Source organism: Lissotriton helveticus, chromosome 1_1 (assembly GCF_964261635.1).
Source record: "Lissotriton helveticus chromosome 1_1, aLisHel1.1, whole genome shotgun sequence".
Classification (NCBI taxonomy): Eukaryota; Metazoa; Chordata; class Amphibia; order Caudata; family Salamandridae; genus Lissotriton; species Lissotriton helveticus.
Genome location: NC_136057.1, coordinates 1,282,806,469 through 1,282,830,070, shown reverse-complemented (window position 1 = coordinate 1,282,830,070; position 23,602 = coordinate 1,282,806,469). Strand labels below are relative to the sequence as shown.

Below are 23,602 nucleotides of genomic sequence, written 5' to 3'. Positions count from 1 at the left end.
CAGCGAGGGGAGCGACCGCTTCGCCGAGGCTCAGGACGGTCACAGCGCTATTTCCTGATGTGTAGGGCTATACTCTCTGTGGGAGGGAGGAGCAGCTGGGAGGCGGGTGCGGGGCGGGAAGTCGAGGCAAAACAACGACAAGCAAACAGTCAAAATGGCAGCGAGCCAAAAAGCGCTACAGGACGAGATGGGGTACGGCGCTACAATCTGAAATCAATCTGAAGTGCAGCAAGTCAGGTAATAGGCGCTACAATGCCTAGCAGCTTTAATAAAATAAGTACAAGCAAGTACAAGCAATGCGTGCAGAGCTACAATGCCTAGCAGCTTTAATTAAATAAGTGCAAGCAAGTACAAGCAATGCGTGCAGAGCTACAATGCCTAGCAGCTTTAATTAAATAAGTACAGGCAATGCGTGCAGAGCGTGATCTAAACGATACCAGCTGATGTGAGGGGAGCAGCGAGGGGAGCGACCGCTTCGCCGAGGCTCAGGACGGTCACAACGCTATTTCCTGATGTGTAGGGCTATACTCTCTGTGGGAGGGAGGAGCAGCTGGGAGGCGGGTGCGGGGCGGGAAGTCGAGGCAAAACAACGACAAGCAAACAGTCAAAATGGCAGCGAGCCAAAAAGCGCTACAGGACGAGATGGGGTACGGCGCTACAATCTGAAATCAATCTGAAGTGCAGCAAGTCAGGTAATAGGCGCTACAATGCCTAGCAGCTTTAATAAAATAAGTACAAGCAAGTACAAGCAATGCGTGCAGAGCTACAATGCCTAGCAGCTTTAATTAAATAAGTGCAAGCAAGTACAAGCAATGCGTGCAGAGCTACAATGCCTAGCAGCTTTAATTAAATAAGTACAGGCAATGCATGCAGAGCGTGATCTAAACGATACCAGCTGATGTGAGGGGAGCAGCGAGGGGAGCGACCGCTTCGCCGAGGCTCAGGACGGTCACATTGTTGATTCTCATGTAAAGCGCTCTGATACCTTCGGGTCTAGCCAATGCTATATAAAACTCTTTAAATAAATAAAACTGGAAGAAAAAGTTGAAGGGCATGAAGACCTCCACAGAGAAGTTAGCCTAAATTTCTGATCATGGGCCTTGTCAGAGGAATTCAGAGGAGTGACCAAGGTGAAGCCCAGAGAAAAGGTACAAAGTGACCTGAAAACAGCAGGGTAGAAAGTACCTCTAATCTAGAGTTTTTCAGTAGAAACAATAGTGGAAAAATCAAGGCAGGAAAGGGCTGAGGATTGCATTTAAAATAGGGAGTTGAATGTGTTGCAACACAGAAAAGCACTCTCCTTTATCTCCACAAGTTAGACGCCATAATTGGGTTAGGAAAAAATAAGGCAGAAATAAATGGAGAGAATGAAATCAATAGTCAACAAGGAAAGCTCTGGAAGGCATTGAAGTAAAATATTTGCACCGGTGAATAAACAATAACTGCCATAGAATGCTTCATTACCGGTCCTGAGGGGACTGGGGCATAGAGAATCAGTGTCTAAGGCAATACTTGTTTAGAGGAGGATTCATGATTTGCTGAACTGTAGGAGGAACCTAGGGAGCAAGTCAATCTCAGCAACAAGTGCCAATAGACATTTAATCCACCTGCCATGCCCGCAATCCTCAGCAACCCAACTCATGCAAGAAAGACAAGACAGTCCACCACAAGGTTACAGTGTAGATCGTGACTTGAGTCTGGCAGTACTACCCCTCCTCCAAGCTCCTACTCTACCTGGAAAGGTACAATAAAATTGTTGAAGCAGTATTGGAGCATGGACAGATTAAGCAAATGCCCAAGATTGTTCACTCAGTGGATATCTTTCCAATGAATTAGAAACTAGAGGCGATTTCAAAAAATTGGAATCGGATATCTCTTCAACCTCCTGCTAATATCTCAATTTGGAATTGTCATGCTTGATGGCTAACAGTTCTCTCTCTAAGACAGAGTACATAGCATCAGAACATAAGACAAATACAATTGTTCCACTGGAGATCTACAGCCATCATTCCCATAACATTTATCTCTATGAAACAGTAAAAATAAGGACACAATCCTGGTACTCCAGCTTATGAATGTGTTGTCTTTGGAGCCAAGGAAGACCAAAGATCCCTGGAAACCTTGGTGTTGATGATGATATCAAATGCGAAGGTCTTACTATGAGTTCAAATCAAAATCTCTAGAGGAACTATCATTTGTTTTACCAGACCTGAAGTTAGCAGAGACCCATTGGCAGCTTGGACTTGCTCAAAAGACTTTCCAGAACTACATGGGATTTGTTGTTTTTGGGCCCACTTTTCATCCAAATACATTCCACAAGCTACTAAATCAAGAAGAGCTGTTGTTGCTGTTTGGAATCTATTGGAACTATCTAGCTGGCTTGGGATAGAAAAATAAACATAAATATGGGCTATCTGAGATATAAGACTGACCAAGACCATAGAGTTTCTCACTACCACTTCCATACTCTCTTACAACAGAGGGTCTCTGGTTGTTTCCCTAATTCAGTTATTCTGATTGAATAGTTTCTCATAGGAGGTCCTGGTGGCCTGTAGAGGAGGGTGCCCCTAAGTGTTGTCTTGGGGTCGGTGTGGATCTGGAAGTGAAGGTGTTCGGCGATAGCGAGGTTGTCATCTGAGCTGGTTGAGACGCGGATGGTATTCTTGTGGACGATGGCGATGCCTCCTCCTGTTTGGATGGGGCGGTCCTTACGGATGATCTTGTAGCCGTCCGGGATGGCTATGGTGATGTCTGGAGCTGAAGAGGCATTCATCCAGGTTTCTGTTAGGAAGGCGATGTCCGGAGAAGTGGTGTCGAGTAGGTTCCAAAGGTCGATGGCGTGTTTGTGAACCGAGCGGGTGTTGAGAAGGATGCATTTTAGGTGGTTGGTTTTGGCTCTCTGTTTGGTGTTTGTGGATTTGTAATGGGACGTGACGCAGGCAAATTTGCAGGAGTGGCAGGTGAAGGGTCCATGGGTGTGTCCTGGTGCTGCTTGGGCGCAGTTAGTGAGTCGGCCGGGGTTGAGTGCAAAGAGGGAGGAGGCGTCGTATGTAATGCGGGGAGGGTGGGTGAAGCGGGGACCAGGGGGTCTGGCTCTGGGCGCGGTCCAGGCACGGACGGGCGTAGACCGGCTTACCTTTGGTGAACCTTCGGCGCGACTGGGGCGTGATCGCTGCGCGTGAATGCTGCGCGCAAGAGCATCTGTCATATATAGATAGTGGAGGGGGGAGGGGTGAGGGAGGAGCAGCTGGGAGGCGGGTGCGGGGCGGGAAGTCGAGGCAAAACAACGACAAGCAAACAGTCAAAATGGCAGCGAGCCAAAAAGCGCTACAGGACGAGATGGGGTACGGCGCTACAATCTGAAATCAATCTGAAGTGCAGCAAGTCAGGTAATAGGCGCTACAATGCCTAGCAGCTTTAATAAAATAAGTACAAGCAAGTACAAGCAATGCGTGCAGAGCTACAATGCCTAGCAGCTTTAATTAAATAAGTGCAAGCAAGTACAAGCAATGCGTGCAGAGCTACAATGCCTAGCAGCTTTAATTAAATAAGTACAGGCAATGCGTGCAGAGCGTGATCTAAACGATACCAGCTGATGTGAGGGGAGCAGCGAGGGGAGCGACCGCTTCGCCGAGGCTCAGGACGGTCACAGCGCTATTTCCTGATGTGTAGGGCTATACTCTCTGTGGGAGGGAGGAGCAGCTGGGAGGCGGGTGCGGGGCGGGAAGTCGAGGCAAAACAACGACAAGCAAACAGTCAAAATGGCAGCGAGCCAAAAAGCGCTACAGGACGAGATGGGGTACGGCGCTACAATCTGAAATCAATCTGAAGTGCAGCAAGTCAGGTAATAGGCGCTATAATGCCTAGCAGCTTTAATAAAATAAGTACAAGCAAGTACAAGCAATGCGTGCAGAGCTACAATGCCTAGCAGCTTTAATTAAATAAGTGCAAGCAAGTACAAGCAATGCGTGCAGAGCTACAATGCCTAGCAGCTTTAATTAAATAAGTACAGGCAATGCGTGCAGAGCGTGATCTAAACGATACCAGCTGATGTGAGGGGAGCAGCGAGGGGAGCGACCGCTTCGCCGAGGCTCAGGACGGTCACAACGCTATTTCCTGATGTGTAGGGCTATACTCTCTGTGGGAGGGAGGAGCAGCTGGGAGGCGGGTGCGGGGCGGGAAGTCGAGGCAAAACAACGACAAGCAAACAGTCAAAATGGCAGTGAGCCAAAAAGCGCTACAGGACGAGATGGGGCACGGCGCTACAATCTGAAATCAATCTGAAGTGCAGCAAGTCAGGTAATAGGCGCTACAATGCCTAGCAGCTTTAATAAAATAAGTACAAGCAAGTACAAGCAATGCGTGCAGAGCTACAATGCCTAGCAGCTTTAATTAAATAAGTGCAAGCAAGTACAAGCAATGCGTGCAGAGCTACAATGCCTAGCAGCTTTAATTAAATAAGTACAGGCAATGCGTGCAGAGCGTGATCTAAACGATACCAGCTGATGTGAGGGGAGCAGCGAGAGGAGCGACCGCTTCGCCGAGGCTCAGGACGGTCACAGCGCTATTTCCTGATGTGTAGGGCTATACTCTCTGTGGGAGGGAGGAGCAGCTGGGAGGCGGGTGCGGGGCGGGAAGTCGAGGCAAAACAACGACAAGCAAACAGTCAAAATGGCAGCGAGCCAAAAAGCGCTACAGGACGAGATGGGGTACGGCGCTACAATCTGAAATCAATCTGAAGTGCAGCAAGTCAGGTAATAGGCGCTACAATGCCTAGCAGCTTTAATAAAATAAGTACAAGCAAGTACAAGCAATGCGTGCAGAGCTACAATGCCTAGCAGCTTTAATTAAATAAGTGCAAGCAAGTACAAGCAATGCGTGCAGAGCTACAATGCCTAGCAGCTTTAATTAAATAAGTACAGGCAATGCATGCAGAGCGTGATCTAAACGATACCAGCTGATGTGAGGGGAGCAGCGAGGGGAGCGACCGCTTCGCCGAGGCTCAGGACGGTCACATTGTTGATTCTCATGTAAAGCGCTCTGATACCTTCGGGTCTAGCCAATGCTATATAAAACTCTTTAAATAAATAAAACTGGAAGAAAAAGTTGAAGGGCATGAAGACCTCCACAGAGAAGTTAGCCTAAATTTCTGATCATGGGCCTTGTCAGAGGAATTCAGAGGAGTGACCAAGGTGAAGCCCAGAGAAAAGGTACAAAGTGACCTGAAAACAGCAGGGTAGAAAGTACCTCTAATCTAGAGTTTTTCAGTAGAAACAATAGTGGAAAAATCAAGGCAGGAAAGGGCTGAGGAATGCATTTAAAATAGGGAGTTGAATGTGTTGCAACACAGAAAAGCACTCTCCTTTATCTCCACAAGTTAGACGCCATAATTGGGTTAGGAAAAAATAAGGCAGAAATAAATGGAGAGAATGAAATCAATAGTCAACAAGGAAAGCTCTGGAAGGCATTGAAGTAAAATATTTGCACCGGTGAATAAACAATAACTGCCATAGAATGCTTCATTACCGGTCCTGAGGGGACTGGGGCATAGAGAATCAGTGTCTAAGGCAATACTTGTTTAGAGGAGGATTCATGATTTGCTGAACTGTAGGAGGAACCTAGGGAGCAAGTCAATCCCAGCAACAAGTGCCAATAGACATTTAATCCACCTGCCATGCCCGCAATCCTCAGCAACCCAACTCATGCAAGAAAGACAAGACAGTCCACCACAAGGTTACAGTGTAGATCGTGACTTGAGTCTGGCAGTACTACCCCTCCTCCAAGCTCCTACTCTACCTGGAAAGGTACAATAAAATTGTTGAAGCAGTATTGGAGCATGGACAGATTAAGCAAATGCCCAAGATTGTTCACTCAGTGGATATCTTTCCAATGAATTAGAAACTAGAGGCGATTTCAAAAAATTGGAATCGGATATCTCTTCAACCTCCTGCTAATATCTCAATTTGGAATTGTCATGCTTGATGGCTAACAGTTCTCTCTCTAAGACAGAGTACATAGCATCAGAACATAAGACAAATACAATTGTTCCACTGGAGATCTACAGCCATCATTCCCATAACATTTATCTCTATGAAACAGTAAAAATAAGGACACAATCCTGGTACTCCAGCTTATGAATGTGTTGTCTTTGGAGCCAAGGAAGACCAAAGATCCCTGGAAACCTTGGTGTTGATGATGATATCAAATGCGAAGGTCTTACTATGAGTTCAAATCAAAATCTCTAGAGGAACTATCATTTGTTTTACCAGACCTGAAGTTAGCAGAGACCCATTGGCAGCTTGGACTTGCTCAAAAGACTTTCCAGAACTACATGGGATTTGTTGTTTTTGGGCCCACTTTTCATCCAAATACATTCCACAAGCTACTAAATCAAGAAGAGCTGTTGTTGCTGTTTGGAATCTATTGGAACTATCTAGCTGGCTTGGGATAGAAAAATAAACATAAATATGGGCTATCTGAGATATAAGACTGACCAAGACCATAGAGTTTCTCACTACCACTTCCATACTCTCTTACAACAGAGGGTCTCTGGTTGTTTCCCTAATTCAGTTATTCTGATTGAATAGTTTCTCATAGGAGACTTGGAACCGTACAATACATTCACAACCCAGCTTTTCTTCTTAAGTCCTTTCCTGCTTCACTATGAGGACCTTAGTTCATACAAATTTGCATTAGCTCTTCGGGGTAATGTTTGTGATACTAAGAACAGATTGCTGGATACCATAATATATTGGGGAAATTAAAATAGAAACAAACGGAGAAAATCATGACCATATCTAACAAGGTACCTTCTGGAAGTTCTTGAAGTAATATATATGCACCAGATGATCCAGCCTATGCTGAATAAACAGTAATTGCCAAAGAATGCACTTGGAGCACTGCTGCTGAATCATAGGTCCCAAGGTGGCTGGGGCATAGAAGATCTGGGTTGAAGGCGAGCCTGCCCAGAGAAGAATCCATGACACACTGGAGGAGTGGGTAGGTTCCATTTGGAAATCGTAATACGGAAAGGGACCAGAGAGTGCTAATGAGAATCAGTGGGCCTTTTGACTCTGTCTGTAGTGCATACATAAACCTGTGTTGATATTACTTTTCAACTTGGTGATTACTGTGTTTTTCTTTACGAGGAAGATGCATTCACCTGAACCCTTTATTTGGGACTTGACTCGGTGAGTGTCTTCAAGAGAGAACAGAAAAGGGAGTGGGGAAGGGTAGATTTGCAGGACGGTAAAGGAAGGCATATTTGAGGATGCATGGTGGAGAAATATTTAGAGCTGGGAAGAGAAGTTGGTTCATGAAGATGATGTATGAAAGGTGCTGCACAGGAAAGGGGCAGGCTGGGAAGATACAGTTGGCATAGTTTGGCCATTTACTGGAGAACTGCACATCACGGAATTAAATGCCTGAAAAAAGCAGGAAAAGGAACTCAGAAGATGGGCTACCGTGGACCACCCCATAGTCTGGGGTAAACCTGCACCAGGAGGACAGGAAGGGTTGTTACCTTTGTCTACCCACCTTCACAGCTTTCAGAGGCTTGTCTCACCACACTCTCTGCAATATACAATGCTGTTGTAATGTTTCCGCCCATATCCTACCCATCTTAACTGATGGCTGTTTCTCCAGTTTTTGCTTTTTCACTTCATAACAATGGCTAACAGGATGTCAAAACCTTAGCATTGCTCCATCTAGCCCTTTAAGGATGTGAGGACCCTTAAAATAATAACAATGCAATGAATGCAGCACAATAAAGACAGTGACACTCTTGGTGGATAAAATATGTCACAAGTGTATTGATTACACAGGTTGGGTAAACTTACGGTCGATCCAGGTGTCGACTGTGAGTTCCTTGAATGGCTGACACCCATCCTGAGAATGCGGGCCGGCCCTGGAAGATGACTCCTTATAAAACCACCTGGTCTTAATCCTCCCCTCCTGATGCCCAGGGCAATAACAAAGAGGTGAGATCCTTCTCCCTTACAGTGTCCCCGTGAGTTCAGATGCTGTCTTGTCTGTGTCGCCCTGCGTGCAGCGTGGTCCGCTGCATATATGCTCACCTCTTACCTTTACTTAGAGCCGGCTGTGGGCGGAGAGAAATGTGTCTCCCTTAGTGATGGTAGAGAATTAAAAGATGCACCAGGGTGGCCCTTTTGTGTTCAGTGGTCAGTACCTGGACGATCAGGGACTGACCCCTGAACATAAACATCCCCGGACATCCCCAGCGCATCTAAATCACCAATAGCTTAGTTGCCTCACGCAGATGATGGGTGTCAGCAGGGGTCCGAGGGTGGCGGAGGACAAGAAAGGAGGCTAAAGGGGTATGATGATAATGAAGGACTAAAACCACTTCAAACTGGCAAATCGAACAGAGACTAACAGATATGGGTGCGGCTGGAGCAAGATGAGACGGGCGCTGCTGTTGGCATAACCTTAATGCACCCAGGTCCATGCGCCTCACAGAATATTGGCGTCCTGGGCCTGGGTCCAGCTCGCCCATGCTAAAGGCCTGCCCTGCCTGTACTCCACATGTGCCAGGTGCATTTTACCATTACCCTCCCTCGCTCACCCCTCCCCTGCCCACTCAATGCCTGCTAAAGCACATGTTCCTCGACACATCTCTTACCGTGTACAACAGTGGCACGCTGAGTATTGCTTTTTCCCTTTTCGAAACCGCATTTATATTTTAAAAGTGATTTTGAATGTGATCTCAAAGGCCTTTGAAAGCAGCTCAGTTCCGCGCCTAAACAAAGAAGCATTTTTAAGTATGAATTTTAAAACATAATTGTGTAACTTAGATTTTTCATGAGTTGTTATCGAAAAGCAGGGGACGGGACCCACTGTGCGCCGAGTGAAAAACCTACCCTTGCATTAGATAGCCAGAGCTCATTTCAGTGTTAACGGCAAGTGGCCCTCCTGACTAGAGGGAAGCGGCCAGAAAATTATACGGATCTGTTTCCTGCTGTTCCATGCAAAGGCAAGCCCTGGGAGCCACCCGCCTTCACATCTGTGAAAGAACCGCCAGTGAGTGTCAAATGGCCATTCTGCTGGGAGCGGGGCACGCACCGCCCGGACGACTCTTTCATTGCCAGCATTTTCACATTTCGAGCACATTAAAAGCCATCGACAAAGTATGTCCCCTCTCACGTGTAAATGCTTCCTCCTGTTTAAAATGTAATGGCTGCTCGGGCGATGCTCTGTCTGAAAACATGCCTTCACGACTGCCACCGTTTTACACTTAAGCGCAAAGAAAAAGAAAGTAAAAGTCATATTGCATCCTCCCGGGGATGAAAAGGCTAGTGTTAATAATTAGCATGTAGAGCGAGTGTAGTCAAATTAGCCATAATAGAGCCCAGAGTGACTGGCAAAGTCACCTCTCATTATCAAAAAGCTCATTAGGAAATGAAGAGGTGGAAATCCCACTGGGCTCTTCTCACACAGGCCGTGTAGGCAGGAGATTACTTCTTGCGTTTCCTTCAAGTGGAGAACGCCTAGGTCACCATATTGCTTGTTAGGATAATCTGTAAACTTTGAAATTGGAATGGCTGAAACCTGTATGCGCTTTATCAAATGCCTCGCGAGGGAAAACGCATATTCAGCACACACACGCTAGCCACCAAAACCACACACATAACCCATCCCCACAAACACGCATCACACATCCTAAACACCCTACTGTTGTAAACTCTTGCTATGTTTCATGAGATTGAAAATGAAGCTTGGGCATTAGATTGACTTTTGACTCAAATCCACAGGTGGTTTGAGACATTCACACAGATCTTTTGGTCTGGTACCTAAATAAGAAGAATTCAATACATTGGAAGCAGGGCCAGTCGGGTTCACATAGCGCTGAATGAATGTGTGTCGCAAAGACTGTACTTTCATCGAAGGGCCAGCTCTTTTCCATATAACATTAATATCAGAGGAGACGAAGCAAACATTCTCTTTATACTGTCTACCCCATGTAAGGCATCCTCTGCCCAGTGCCTTGCAAGAATAGGTAAACACCAAAAACGGAAGAGGGTATTGCAACTTACCAGGAATCGGAAAACAGGTGTCTAAGGTACAGAACATGTTTGTTAACAGCCTTCCTACTAGAAAAAATATCAATGGAAAGAACTGAAAAATTAACTGGAAGAAGAAAAGATGACTAAAACTGAAAAAGAAGTGGGCCAACGTGTAAATGGTGCGTCATATATGCAACACCTGTTCTCAACAATTGATTTAAAATCTATATCTGAATGTCTTTGGAACTAGAGTGATACCTTTCCCTCTGGCTGACATCACAAAAGCAAGGTTCATGGCGTTTATCGCATGGCTAAAAAGTATTCATGCAAGATTGTCTCAATGCAGGAGCCATTTAACCTCCTGGCTCTTTTACTCGGTGGTATGAGATTAAGAGGTGGTACTAAAGTGTAAACAGCAGAATGGGTTTCTCCTCTGACTGAAGCAACGGCAAGTCATCTGTGTCCAGTGGCGTAACAAAACCACTGGGGGCCCCCCCTGCAAGGCACAGAGAGGGGCCCCCTCATACAATCAACCTGCCAACCATTATGTTTGAGGACCTCAAAACCTGCAACCCATACCGGATATATCACCGGGAGTGTTAGTGCACATTCATATGGTGACCAAGCTATACCTGGCTGATGAGCCCTAACTAGGGCAAACCCAGTCCTTGCTTGTGCTCTGGTTCAGAGAGGACCTGGTCTGGCAGTTCTGGTTGGATTGTTCCCACTGGAGCAGGGTCAAGACAGATTTGCATTCAGGTGGGCCCAAACTGAGGCGGTCTGGTGTTCACAATAGTGATGAACTAGGATGTGACCAGAGTAATTACTAGTGGGTGAGATTATTTCAAGCATTCCGCCCATCATTTTATTGCACAATGCAGCTCTTTAGAAAAGGGTGTTCAATTAATTATTTTGTGAGGGATGTGCAGATATTAGTGAAGTCCATTAAACAATTATTGATGACCAAAGTGTCACCCTCAGTACCATCACTCCATGATTAAAAATACCTATTTTCTTTTTTTTCAGTTGCAGTTCTGCATAATATTTTTTTCACAAAACAAAAGTCCACATGGTGCAGTGTACCTCATGTGTTACTGGTAAAGGAATACTGTTCTATAAATGTTGAGTTGCCTAGTAGCTGCAGGGCCCAGGAGACCTCCCAGCTTCCCCATTCATCACACTGGGCAGTATTACACCTAGTACCATGGTTCCCCTATCTGAAAAAAATAATAGTACTGAGAGTGGATTTTGTTTGCATTTGAGACAGCTCACATTGACATACAAGCTATCACTTTGTCATAGTGTGCGCATCATGTAAGCAGTGACAGAAGAACACATTTTAATGACTTTCCTTCAAACACACAGCATAGCTACAAAGAGTTTCTAAACTTCCCACTGCCATCTATATGTGCACTAAAAAAAGTATTGTCAAAGCCAATAGATCTCATTTAAAATGGCAGAGACAAGCTATTGGCTTTGCCAATTCTTGTTTATAAAGCGCTGTTTAAAAAAAATTAGTTGAACAAAAAACGAGATTTTCAAATACCGGAGGAAAAGCAAACTCATACCTTTATCTATGTACAAACTGAGCACTTAATTCAATATTTTCAATCTTTATAAGCAACGTGGTTTATTTTTCAAATGCTATTAGCCCTAGAAATTCAGAACATATTATTATGGTCTTTTGCACTTGATACACCTTAAAAAAGAACACTGAGGACAAGTTGCAGGTACTTAAAAGAACATAACCGCTGTCTGAGCCTGTGGTTCAGGAAGTGTCCATCTTTAAAGAAAAAAGTTTCCCAAGCCTAATTTACTTTCCACATGGCTCCGAACTGGAACAAATTCTCAGGCCAATTGGTGCTATGCAGCAGCTCAGTGAGATGATTTATAAGGCTATGGAAGAAGCGAAATCTCAAGCAGAGATGGAGTACAGCATCCTGCACCTCCCCAGTATAATACATGCAACTTGTTGAGAATAAAGGGGATACACCTAAAACAGCTTTAAAAAGCTTTTTGTTAAACACTGGTGAGTAGCTGCTGCTGTGCTTTTACAGAGAAAATGGGAAAGTAGAGGTGAAGAAACACGGAGAAAGCGGGTGCTCCGAGGAAAAAAAGTAGTTACTTGATGTCAAGCTGTGGAAGGATACAAATCCTCTAAATAAAAATGAATGTAAAGAAGCAGTGGTCCACAGGAGGGAGAATCACAAGAGGAGGAAGGAAAACTATTGCATAAGAAGCACATTTATTAGATTGACAAGCTAAACAATGATCAGCAGTGGGCCTACTGTAGTTTTGGTACTCTCCACAACAGGTCTGTCCATGACAGTAGGCCCTACCTAAAAGTGTGACATGACTCTTTCATGAGTTGAGATTGGCATGTTTTCACAACTTGGCTACCTTTCTAAAAAATGTCTGCCTTACTTCTCAAAGTACACCTAAACTGTTTGTATTATCTTTATCTTGCAGGTTGAACTAGTCTCTATATTCTAGTGGGCCCTGAAGCACGCACTTATAAGAACTCAAGAGTAGCATTATTTGGTGTAATGTACAGATCCTAGTTTACAGACATAGGACAGTAAGTGAGAGTGACTGAGAGTAAGAGTGAGCGTGTTGGAGAAATAGAGAAAAGCAGTGCGAGAGAGAATGAAGGAGTGAGAGAGAGTTTGATTGAGATTAAGAGTGAGTGAGTGAATGTAAGTGAGCATAAGTAACAGTGTGTGTCAGAGTATTGACAAATGGGAGTCTGGAGGTACTTTTTGACTTAAGAGACTCCTATTCAAAATGCTGGTGGATTAGATGCAATTTTTGGCATATAGCCCACCCATGGCAAAAACTAGAGATGGCAACCTGGGTGTAATTCTTGGAATAAGGGAAACCCATAGTAAAATGTTAGTGCTGAATTATTGGAAATAATTCTAAGCATAAGGAACACCTGCAGCTAAATAGTGCACTTGGACATGGGAGGTAAATCTTATTATAATGGGTAACTGAGGCAAAAAGTTGGCACTGGCACACTAGAGGTAATTCGTGGCATATGCAAAATACTGATACTGCTTACTGGACATACTTCTTGTCATAAATGGGCATCCAAGGCAACATGCTGGTACACACAATCATTTTTGGTATAAGGGGTACCCCAAGGCAAAATGCTGGCACTGGCAAACCAAAGGTAATTCTTGGCATATGAGACATTTGTGGCAACATGCTGGCACTAACATACTGGAGATAATCTGTGTCATTAGGGTGGTCAACCATGACATATGGGGAGGCAGGCAACCATGAAAAAAATGTTTGTCTTAATATATTATTGGTAACTTTCAACATATGGATCACTGGTGGTATATGGATGAAGACAACTACAAAATTCTGAAACTGGCATTTTGTGTGTAATTCTTGGCATGACAGAGTGCCCATGACATATGGGACTCATCCAGTGCTGGAAGGTCCTGATATACTAGAGGTAATTCTTGTCAGATGGGTCACCCATCATAGAGGAATTTACCCCCAGATTCATCAAGAACACATTTTGCTATTCCTTAATAGCGAAAAATACAGATTCGCTATTAAGGAATAGCAAAATGCTATGCATCAAGAAATCACTAAAAAAATAGCGATTTCTAATACCACCTTAATTGCTACTCGCAAATTGCGAATCGCAATTAAGGAATATCTCCCCATTCATTCCTACGGGCCTAGAGGCCCATAGGAATGAATGGGAAGACAATCTCAATTTGCCAATCGCAATTAGCATATTTTTTCAAAGTTTTTGCAAATTACCACGAAGATGTACTTCATGGTAATTTGCGTGCCCTAATAGCGAATTCGCTATTTTTGTCACTTTCATGCATTGCATTTAAGGAATCTCAATTCAATTTGAGATTCCTTAAATGCAAAGAATCGCAATTTAGCGAATTCTTAATTAGCGATTTTTGCATTCGGGATGATGCATCCCAAATGCAAAAATACCGCTCGCAAAAGGGCCAGATTCTCAGAATCTGGCACTTTGCGAGCGGATTTGAGCTTGGTGAATCTGGCCCTATGTCAAATGGAAACCAGCCTATTGTATGTAATTCTATACATACGGGAGTACCTGAGGCATATGTGGGGAATCCATGATAAAATCCATCCTACTCTGTGATAATGTGGATAATTATAAGCATAAGTGAGTACTCACTGCACGTTTTGAAAAAAATTGAGTGAACTCATCAGGAGTTTTGGGCTTGATTAACTTGAGATACCATGAAAGTACTTCTATATTTATTGAAACCTGTTTCAGAACTCATGGCTTTTGAGTACATTTATGAGGGTCTTAAAAATAAACTATTTGACCCCATTTTTTTCAAATGTTTCTTGGGAAGAGAACACCACTTTGAGCACTCTTGGAGAAGTTGGGCCAGCTTGCTTTAATAGATCACGGGAATTCAAAGTCTTATACAAAATTGATGCAACGTGGGAAGCAAGGAACAGGAGAACCGCCCATCATAAAGAAGATGCATCATTGGATGCATGAGCAGGACAAATCCTTCCTCACAAAACATGATGGCATAAGCAACAGCTGCACTTAAGATTAGATGTAGCACGGTAAGCAAGCAAGTGTGCAAGCCCTTCCATAACAGAAACAGCATGGCCAGCAGCTGGGCACAATTGTACACATTGGTAGAGGGCTACTCAAGAGGTTGTAAACCCAGAGCAAATTAGAGACATTGAGGCATCCCAGACCACCTATGGGCATGTAAGCCTCTCTCACGAAAACAGGTGATTGATATCCGCAATTACACACCTGCCGAACTAAACGTGTGGATCATGGGCAACAGTGAAGGTTTGGTGTGCACAAATGCAAAGTGGTGTTCATGTATATGACATTTCTAGCCAGCGGAGGATTTTTAGTGTTATTATTTGGCATTTTTGTAACCCACACTCTATCCATAAAGGAAAGTGAAAACAATGATTTCAAATCCCTTAGTCCCACTCTTAGAAAGTACCAAAAAAAACTACAAGTCCCACAATGCATAAATATGATGGCTAAAAAGCGAGCACTGGATTCTTAAGACGGGGGGCTCAATTGACAGCTATGTGTGTGTACATATACTATTCCCCCATGTCATGTTGTAATCTTGAAATTGGATAATTAAACTGCAACAACCTCCATACTTATGGTCAATGTTGCATCGCTGCATTGGATTATGGACTTTTAAACAAATGCTTAAGATGAATGTCTGACAGTGTTTCTCTGTGAGCAGTTCTGAGAGGGTTTCAGGGCTAATGGAAATATCTAACATGTATATGTTGAAGAATATTTATTCTAACATTGTGTGCAGATAGCATCATACCCTTTTAATACAGTTGTCATGCAAAGTTGTCATTGAAGTGTCTTTTAAATTAGAATGCGAAAACACTTGCAGAAGTTTTCATAATCTCAATATGCAGGCAGGTCATTTAGAAGCATCCGCTTTCACTGGAACTGAACTTCATTAGACTCTACCAGTCCCTTTCCTCTGTCAGCTTACCAGTAGACTTCAAAGATTTCTAGCATCCAGTACCTTAACGGCAACAAAGAACAGCAACAATGCTCCTTTAAGGGACTCCACCTGCCCCAGGAGGCACAATTAGCAATAAAGGGGCAGAGGCATCCAGATTTACAACTGTTGGGAGGGTAGAATGCTGCTTCCGGTCCGTGGCCCTGTTCAGCTCCTGAAAGGCCTCACAGCACAAATGGCAATAATGTTGCAAGTTTTTCGTGCTTTCAACTGGTGGAAAACATGCTTCCACAAGATGTTCTTTTTGAAGCATTCGTAGGCATGAGGGCCCCCCTTGGATAGTGAAGCCTGGGGGCCCCCGCATTACGCCCCTGTCTGTGTCCTTGCCGGACACGGAAACTGATCACTCTGCGTGAAACATTGATAGAAGGGTGCAAATCAGTCTCTGCCAATAAAACTTTAGTTCAGACTATTATTGGCTACCACCTGTCCATGCAGTTTATCAGTATAGGTATAGAAACCAGCATAATAACTTGAGAAAACACAAAAAGGAGGCCACACTGCATGTAGTTGTGTGCCCAGCTTGGTATTGTGTGTTGTTGATTCTTTGAAGGCATTTCATTAGCGCAGCTGATGCGCACTTGGAGTATATGTTCATAAAAGTAGTGTCCATTTCCTTTACCATAAGGAATATTCTAGGTTCAGTAAAATTTGCCTGCACTACATCACGTTCTTCAATTTTACACAAAAAACTCACCCCAGTGATTTTATATCATTTTACAATCCTACCACAGTTTGTTATTGGATACTTACCAGCCTGCTCCTAGACACACACAAAAGTGTGACGGGGTGTCCTCATACACCACCAGGTGTCATGCTTCATTAAAGGACATCCACTGAGATCAGGGAGGCACTTACTAATAGCCTAGGATCTGTGAAAAACAGACTAAAAACCAATGTGGTAAGCCAGTCTGTTTTTTTTAGGTCTCACCTGCCGTTAGCAGCGCATGCGCTACTCTCGCCATCCGAGGGCTTTTGGAATCGATACGATTTTAGAAGGGGGCTTTAAGCCACGTCCTTCTTTTCAATTGACTTGCGTCCTCGTTTATGCTAAACGAGGGCGCATGATTGGAAACCAGGCTTTTGGGTTACCGCCTTGCCCACTTTTAGGACAGCCTATGTGGACAGCCCAACGCCATCTTTGTTTACTTTAATGAGCGCACGCGCTCTCGCTTCTGATAATGCAGCCTTTGTATCCTGGTTGCCTGACAACGAAGAGACTCTTCGAGTGGCCGATGCTGTCGCTTTACTTGTTCATGGACTTCCAGAGGTGAGCCACGACGTAACTTTCATTGTTTCAGCTAGGAAGGCATGCAGCGCGGTATCTAATTAACATTTCATTAACTAGGGGTTTACATCTCCTGATAGAGGCCATTTCCCCTCTTTCTGCCATTTATTTCTCCCTCTTTCCACTCCATCCATCGCCCCATACATAAACCAGCATAATTAGTGGCTCCCCCTTCCAATGCCGACACTCCCCCTCATTCCGAGGCAGCGGCCCTTTGCCCTCCGCTTCTTTTTTGCAGAGGACACAGTGTTTACCTCTTGGTTTTATTGCAATAATTCAAGTTGGTGAAGCAGGGGACGAGTAGCGGATGGTGATGTATGTCCCGTTTCTGGGAGCAGCTGCTGTGTATCCCCAATCACTTCACACCCCCCTGAGATTGTATCTATTTCCCTATTAAGTGCTGCATATAGCAATCAGAGATACAGAAAACACCACTAGGGGATGGGTTCATAAAGGCAATACGTCGTAGTTGCTGGTGTGTGGATACCATGCACACAATTTTTGGGGGATTGCATCTTGCGCCATTGATGTGCTAATTCCCCTCTTCCTGCCATTTCTTTCCCTCTTTCCACTCCATCCATCGCCCCCTACATAAAACAGCATCATTAGCGGCTCCTTGTCCCACCGCCGACACTCCCCCTCATTCTCAGGCAGCGGGCCCTTTGCCCTCTGCATCTTTTTTGCAGAGGACACATTGTTTAGCTCTTGGTTTTATTACAATAATTCAAGTTTGTGAAGTAGGGGACGAGTAGAGGACGGTGATGTATGCCCCGTTTGTGGGAGCAGATGTTGTGTATCCCCAATCACTTCACATCTCCCTGAGATTGTATCTATTTCCCTGTTAAGTGCTGAATATAGAAATCAGAGATACAGAAAACACCACTAGGGGATGGGTTCATAAAGGCAATACGTCGTAGTTGCTGGTGTGTAGATACCATGCACACAATTCATGGGGGAGTGCATAACTAAATACTTATAAGGTCCCAAAGGTGAGACCTATTGGCTGTGCCAATGCTTGTACTATATAAGGTACTACTTGGTATTAAAACTTAGGAATAGTGGGATTAGTACCCCAAACTCACTAAAATGTCAACAAGTTTCTGCCTAGCAGCACATCGAGTTTATCAGGATGGACATTGGATCCTCTGTGAGCCCCCCCAAAAAAGGGCGCTTCAACACCGCATCAGGGGTAACAAGCGCTATATAAATACAAACTTATTTTCCTCTTCTATCCTTCCGCATTCAAATACCTGACTAACCTATCCACTACTTTAATTACTTTCATATTTCACTATACTAATTCAATACTAATCCTTTATGGGTCCCAGAGTAGCATGCTACTCGCCAAAAAAGCGTTTTTACGCCTCACCAAGGGTAGTAAGCGCTATATAAATGCAATAACAATACAATATACTTTTTGTATATGCTAATATACTGTGGGTCTAACACTTGTCACCACCCAATGTTCCTAGGTCCCTTAGGTACCCTAATTAAGGGTCATCTGGGCCCCATGGAGGAAGGGCTCCGGAACCCCTGTAGTCACACTTACACCAAGGTGCATTCCTCGCCACCCACCTACTCGTAATGAGAGGCTACAGTATCAGTTGTGAGTATTGATATATCTTTGATGTATTGCTGTTGTCCAGACCTATGCATCTCTAAACCAATACCATTGGCGCATAGCTGGTAGGAGCAAATACCTTAAACGAGGGGAATCTGAAGCTGGCTAAGGATTTTAGAGGCAGATGGATCTTGTATTCACACACTGCAAGTGGAACAGAGCAGACTCAGAAATTACTGTTGCCCATGGTTAGTGGTATCTGCCCAAAACCGTATGTGCGCTATACCTTCCTTCATCAAGGATACCATCCCGGCCATTGCACCTACTCATTCCTCTGTTGCCTGCATATTGATGGAACCGAACCCTGCCATAACCTAAATGCTCAACTTGCGTAGTGCAATGTGGCTCCACCCTCTGTACATTCAGCCGTACTGTGATGTGCTGTCACGTGATTAATGTGCACTAGTAGACCTATCCACCACGTTCTGTGGTAGGAAAGGTCCCAAAAATATGACCTTTGTTACTCAATAGACAGAGGACTAGTGAATCAAAAACATTAATGTCAAGCGTTCATAAATATATACAATATTTGCCATAGCACTTTTTTTTGTGACCTTTCCTACCACAGTAACCATGTGAAGGCACATCACAGTACATAGAGCGCTCCAAATGGTTCTTCTACTGCATCTCGTTCATCTTCTAAGGCTATGTAGCCTTGTTGTTCTGCGACTGCCGTTGTGTTCAGCCGAAGCTTTTGGAAGCGGATACTCTGCTAGGTGTCGAATACTTTCCTGACCAACTGGGAACTGATTAGCATCAAAGGCTTCAGACTGGACATTTTGCCAAATACTAAATCATCTAGACCTAGGCCTTGTTGGACCTCATAGGCCTCCTCCACACTGTTCCACATATCAGCCCTACATATCAGCTCGGGCCTTTAATTGCCGGTAGAGCCCTCTACATCTGGCTCTGAGGCTATAGAAGTAAATTGATATAGAGCTGCAATGTCACTTTTGTGGATTCCTTGCAGAGGATCATCCATCCATTTGCAATTGTGAATCTGATTTATAAGTGCAAATGGCTTACTGAATCGTAACTTGGTGCCATGTTTTTTTATTTAGTACACCATCTGATGCTAGATAGAAGACTCTTCTCTTTCTATATCAACGTTTCCCATCACTTGGATGCGAGGGGCGTCTCAGGATCCATCAGCTTACAACATTCTGGTGTTGCAAATTGGCCTCCTGGTGACAGTGAGGCACGATATAAGGCAACATAATAAGTAACTACGTAGAGAAAACATTATTTTGCACCGCACCTGTCATTGAAATTTGTAAACTTGTGTAAATTTGATTTTCCTTAAAACATTTTGGGGATGAAAGAGGTAAACTGTATGGTCTTCAAATTATGTTTTCGCATCATCTCGGTTTAGAGTTAGTGTCTATGCGTTCAATACTTTACTTCGGGCCATATGTATCAAGGCAAATTCCGATTGCAAACGCTGAAATTCGCAGAATTTCAGCGATTGCGATCGCAATTTGGCCTAGTGCTATGTATGAAAGCACAACTGTCCCGCAAATTAAGGAATCGCAAAATTTGCGATTCCTTATTTTGCAAATGCATTTAAGGAATCGCAAATTGCGATTCCTTAAATGGAATGTATGAAGCACCCAAGTTGTGCAAATATGGCATAAGGAATCACAAATTACCACCAACTACAGGTTGGTGGTAATTTGCGATTTCTTTTAAAAATGCACATTTTTGCATTTTTCAAAGTGGCAGGTGGCTCACACACATGCCCTTAGGGCATGTATGTGCGCCACATGTGCACCCATGCTCATTTTACGGGTGCAATAGGGTGTCCTTTTGACACCCAGGCACACTTCACATTGCATTCTCAATTTGTGATTATTTAATTGGGAATCGCAAATTTAAAATGTCTTCCCATTCATTCCTATGGGCCTCTAGGCCCATAGGAATGAATGGGGAGGTATTCCTTAATTGCGAATCGCAATTTGCGATTCGCAATTAAGGAATATGTAGGATTTGCAAAATGTATTGCATATCCTACATACATAGCGTTTTGCAATTCTCAAATAGCGATTCCCAAAAATTCGCTATTTGAGAATCGCAAAACCTAACATTGATACATATGGCCCTTCAACCAGAAAACATATTTTAAATTATTGCCTTATTATTGTATAACAGGTAGCTAAATGTGAATTTATTGAAATGGTCATTGTTTGTTCTTTGTTTTTGAAGCTCTTTTATGCAATGGAAAGTTTCATAAACACCTGCAGGAATGCTTTGTTCCCTTGGTCATTCGCTATATTGACCTAATGGAGTCCTCCATCGCCCAGTCCATACATCGAGGGTTCGAGCAAGAGACATGGCAGCCTGTCAAGTAAGTTCTCTAGAAAGGAGTACTGATCCGATATCTTAAAGCTAAAGTGTAAATATGCATGCAGGGTGGTAGGACATGCAGTTTTCAATGTATCAACACACGTTTCAGAAATCTCAAAACATATTCCACCTCTGCCTCAGGAATCCGCGCAATCGGCAAGAAAGATGCGCCACCTGATTGACCCGGCTAATCGGTTCTTTCTTTTATAATTGCAGTTGATTGATCCATTGACTGTTGATAGGGATGTTTAGACGCATGGTGGTTGTGTTAATGTTTTTTTATATCGATAAGATATATAGTTTGAAGGTCAGGCACAGAAAGAAAATCAGAAATGCAAATACCGGTTTCCCTGTCATTAGAGAATTCAGAGAGTTACTACTGTTGAGTGCGAACTCGTTTTTTGACATCATGGAAGACCTAGTTTGAAGGATGCAGTAATGTACCATTTCTAAAACATTATCTACTGTGAATTCGTCTTTCATCTAGATGATTTTTAGTTTACATATGATACATTTCCTGATCTCATGTAGCATATGTCATATGGTTTCCTTTATTCTTAATTGTAACTTGAGAGAAGTTAAGACCCTGGAATGTCAAACATTAAAGGGTCTGATTATGATGTCGGTTGAAAGGCCCCTTAACACAGGTCGGATGCTTTCCGACCGACATCTCTGGTTTCAATTCTGACCGCCTAATAACAATGTAGGCGGTCGGAACTGAAACTGAATGGTCATTCTCCATGAGACCGTCAGCCAGTTGGAGGGCCCAACATAATCCCTGAGGACGGCGGTTCCGCCATCGGGATTATGATGTTGGTTTCCGACAGGCTTTCCATGTTGGACTTCCCAACCTGGAAAGCCTGTCAGAAAGCAACTTTGGGGGCCCCTAGCAGAGCCCCCATTCCTCCACAGCCTCCGGTTGAGGGCTGAGGGGGCACCTATATGCCCCCTGTTAATCCCTGCACCGCGGGGCAGGTACCTTGAGGAGCCTGCCATATGGTGCAGGGATTAACAGATTCTCCCATTTCTCTATGGGAGCTTCTTCTACGGGTGGTTTACGGCCACAGCACAAGCTCCCATAAAGAAATGGGAATATGTGAGCGCACTATGTGGGGTGGCATTGTAATGACGGTGTCGGAGGTCGGTAGATCCCGAGATCACAGCGATGTTGGGCGGATGTGAGTCTGCCCAACATCGTAATGAGGCCCTAAGTGTTAAAAATGGGGACACAGAATGGAAAGAAATATCTAAATGGCATGAAAATGCTGGGGTGATTGTGCCAGGACAAATCACATAAGACTAACATATAACTAACTACTCATTTAAGCTGGCAAACAAGTGGAAATAGCGAAATGTATCACCCACCACAAACTATGTCCATCCTGGTGGCCAAAAATACAAAATATGTTTTAGTGGTGGTTGGTCGTCCACTGCTGTTGCTCTTTCTGAATTCATTCTCTGGCACACCAACAGCAACTTCATTGACTTTTGTCTATCACTAAAGGAACACCTTTCTTTGTTTGGTCCGTCTTTTTGAAAAAAGGTTACTATGTATGTCTTTGTAGCAAGATATTCATTGTATTATGTTCTTGAATTGTTTTGTTTTCACAGGAGCATCACCAACAACCTACCCACTGTGCCCCTACCAAAAGTTCCAAGCCTTGCTCTTAATCTTCCGCAGATCCCTAGGTTTACCGCGCCAGCTTGGATTGCCTCTTTATATGATTCCACGTGTGTATTCCCCTTCTTTGGCCTGCATGTTTAAATGGCATGCCCAGCGTGAAGTCCAGTTTTGTATTTGTGGTTTGTGTTGTACTGTTGGATATTTATGATAGACTGCGTGGGCCTGTTCCCTTTGGTGTGTATAGCTTAGCAGTGAGCTGCAGGTTAAATACCTCATGAATTATCAAGAACAATATTATTTGACTCAGACTGCAGCTTTCAATTGTCATTAGGGCTACATGTGTATGTGGACACCAAACAACACTTGCCCAAAACATACATTGACTGGTGACCCCTCCTGCAACGGGATGCTTGCAACCAACATGTGCATTATCTTACTGCACAAAGGTACCTTGTACCTTGACAACGCTAGCACAATTGCGTCTCATTCTCTATTTTTCAGGCTCATGCAGACTACCTAGTTTTTCCGCCTCTTTCTTGTATTTGCTGTCCGAATACATCAACTCTTGTCCTCGTTTACAGTGGCCAGATAGTTTACCGTGACAGCATTTAATATTAAACGGGATTATTGTGGTTTGTGTCATAGACCTATACAAAAGAAATGAATGTTGCACGTATCCATTGATAGAACTCAGGCAAGGAATGCCACTATTTTCTCTGATACATCTTGCCAGGAACAATGTGTTTCAGTTCTACCTCCGTTTGGGAATAGTGCATAGATTAAGAGCTTGGAAACCGCCTATCTGAAGATCAGTATCTTGGGTATGTTTGTCAATCGATACCAAATACATAAACCTGATATTGAAGAAGGTTCATTGCAATACTTAACTGCACTGGCCTTTCGTCTGCCAGACCTCTTTGATCAGTTGTATTTGTAGAGAGCTCCCCAAAGAGTGAGGGTAATGGAGCATTCTATAGATCTCAACAGTGTGAAAGCAAGCATGGTGCACACCCACATATTTAATCGAATCAAGCCTGGAATCCAGGGGTAATTGTAGTCAGTGGAAGAAAGCTTCCAGGTTTTTAGGTAGTAAAACTTGGAGACTGGTGGATATCGATTGCATGTAATAAATGTATAGGTACTCTTAGCTGCAGAAGAGAAGCT

At 43.8% G+C, this 23,602-nt stretch overlaps 1 protein-coding gene across 5 annotated transcripts in view; it reads left to right on the top strand.

The window, feature by feature from the left end:
• The window catches only part of CADPS2 (calcium dependent secretion activator 2), a 2,489,915-nt gene that overhangs the window by 2,113,535 nt on the left and 352,778 nt on the right, over positions 1-23,602 (top strand). For 3 of the 5 annotated variants that reach the window (XM_078680789.1, XM_078680802.1, XM_078680793.1), the window contains one exon: positions 20,674-20,815. In XM_078680789.1, the coding sequence (XP_078536915.1) occupies positions 20,674-20,815 (142 nt within the window). Of the gene's footprint in view, positions 1-20,673; positions 20,816-22,425; positions 22,546-23,602 lie in introns of all 5 variants that reach the window. The other 2 variants (XM_078680818.1, XM_078680809.1) reach the window with 1 other exon arrangement.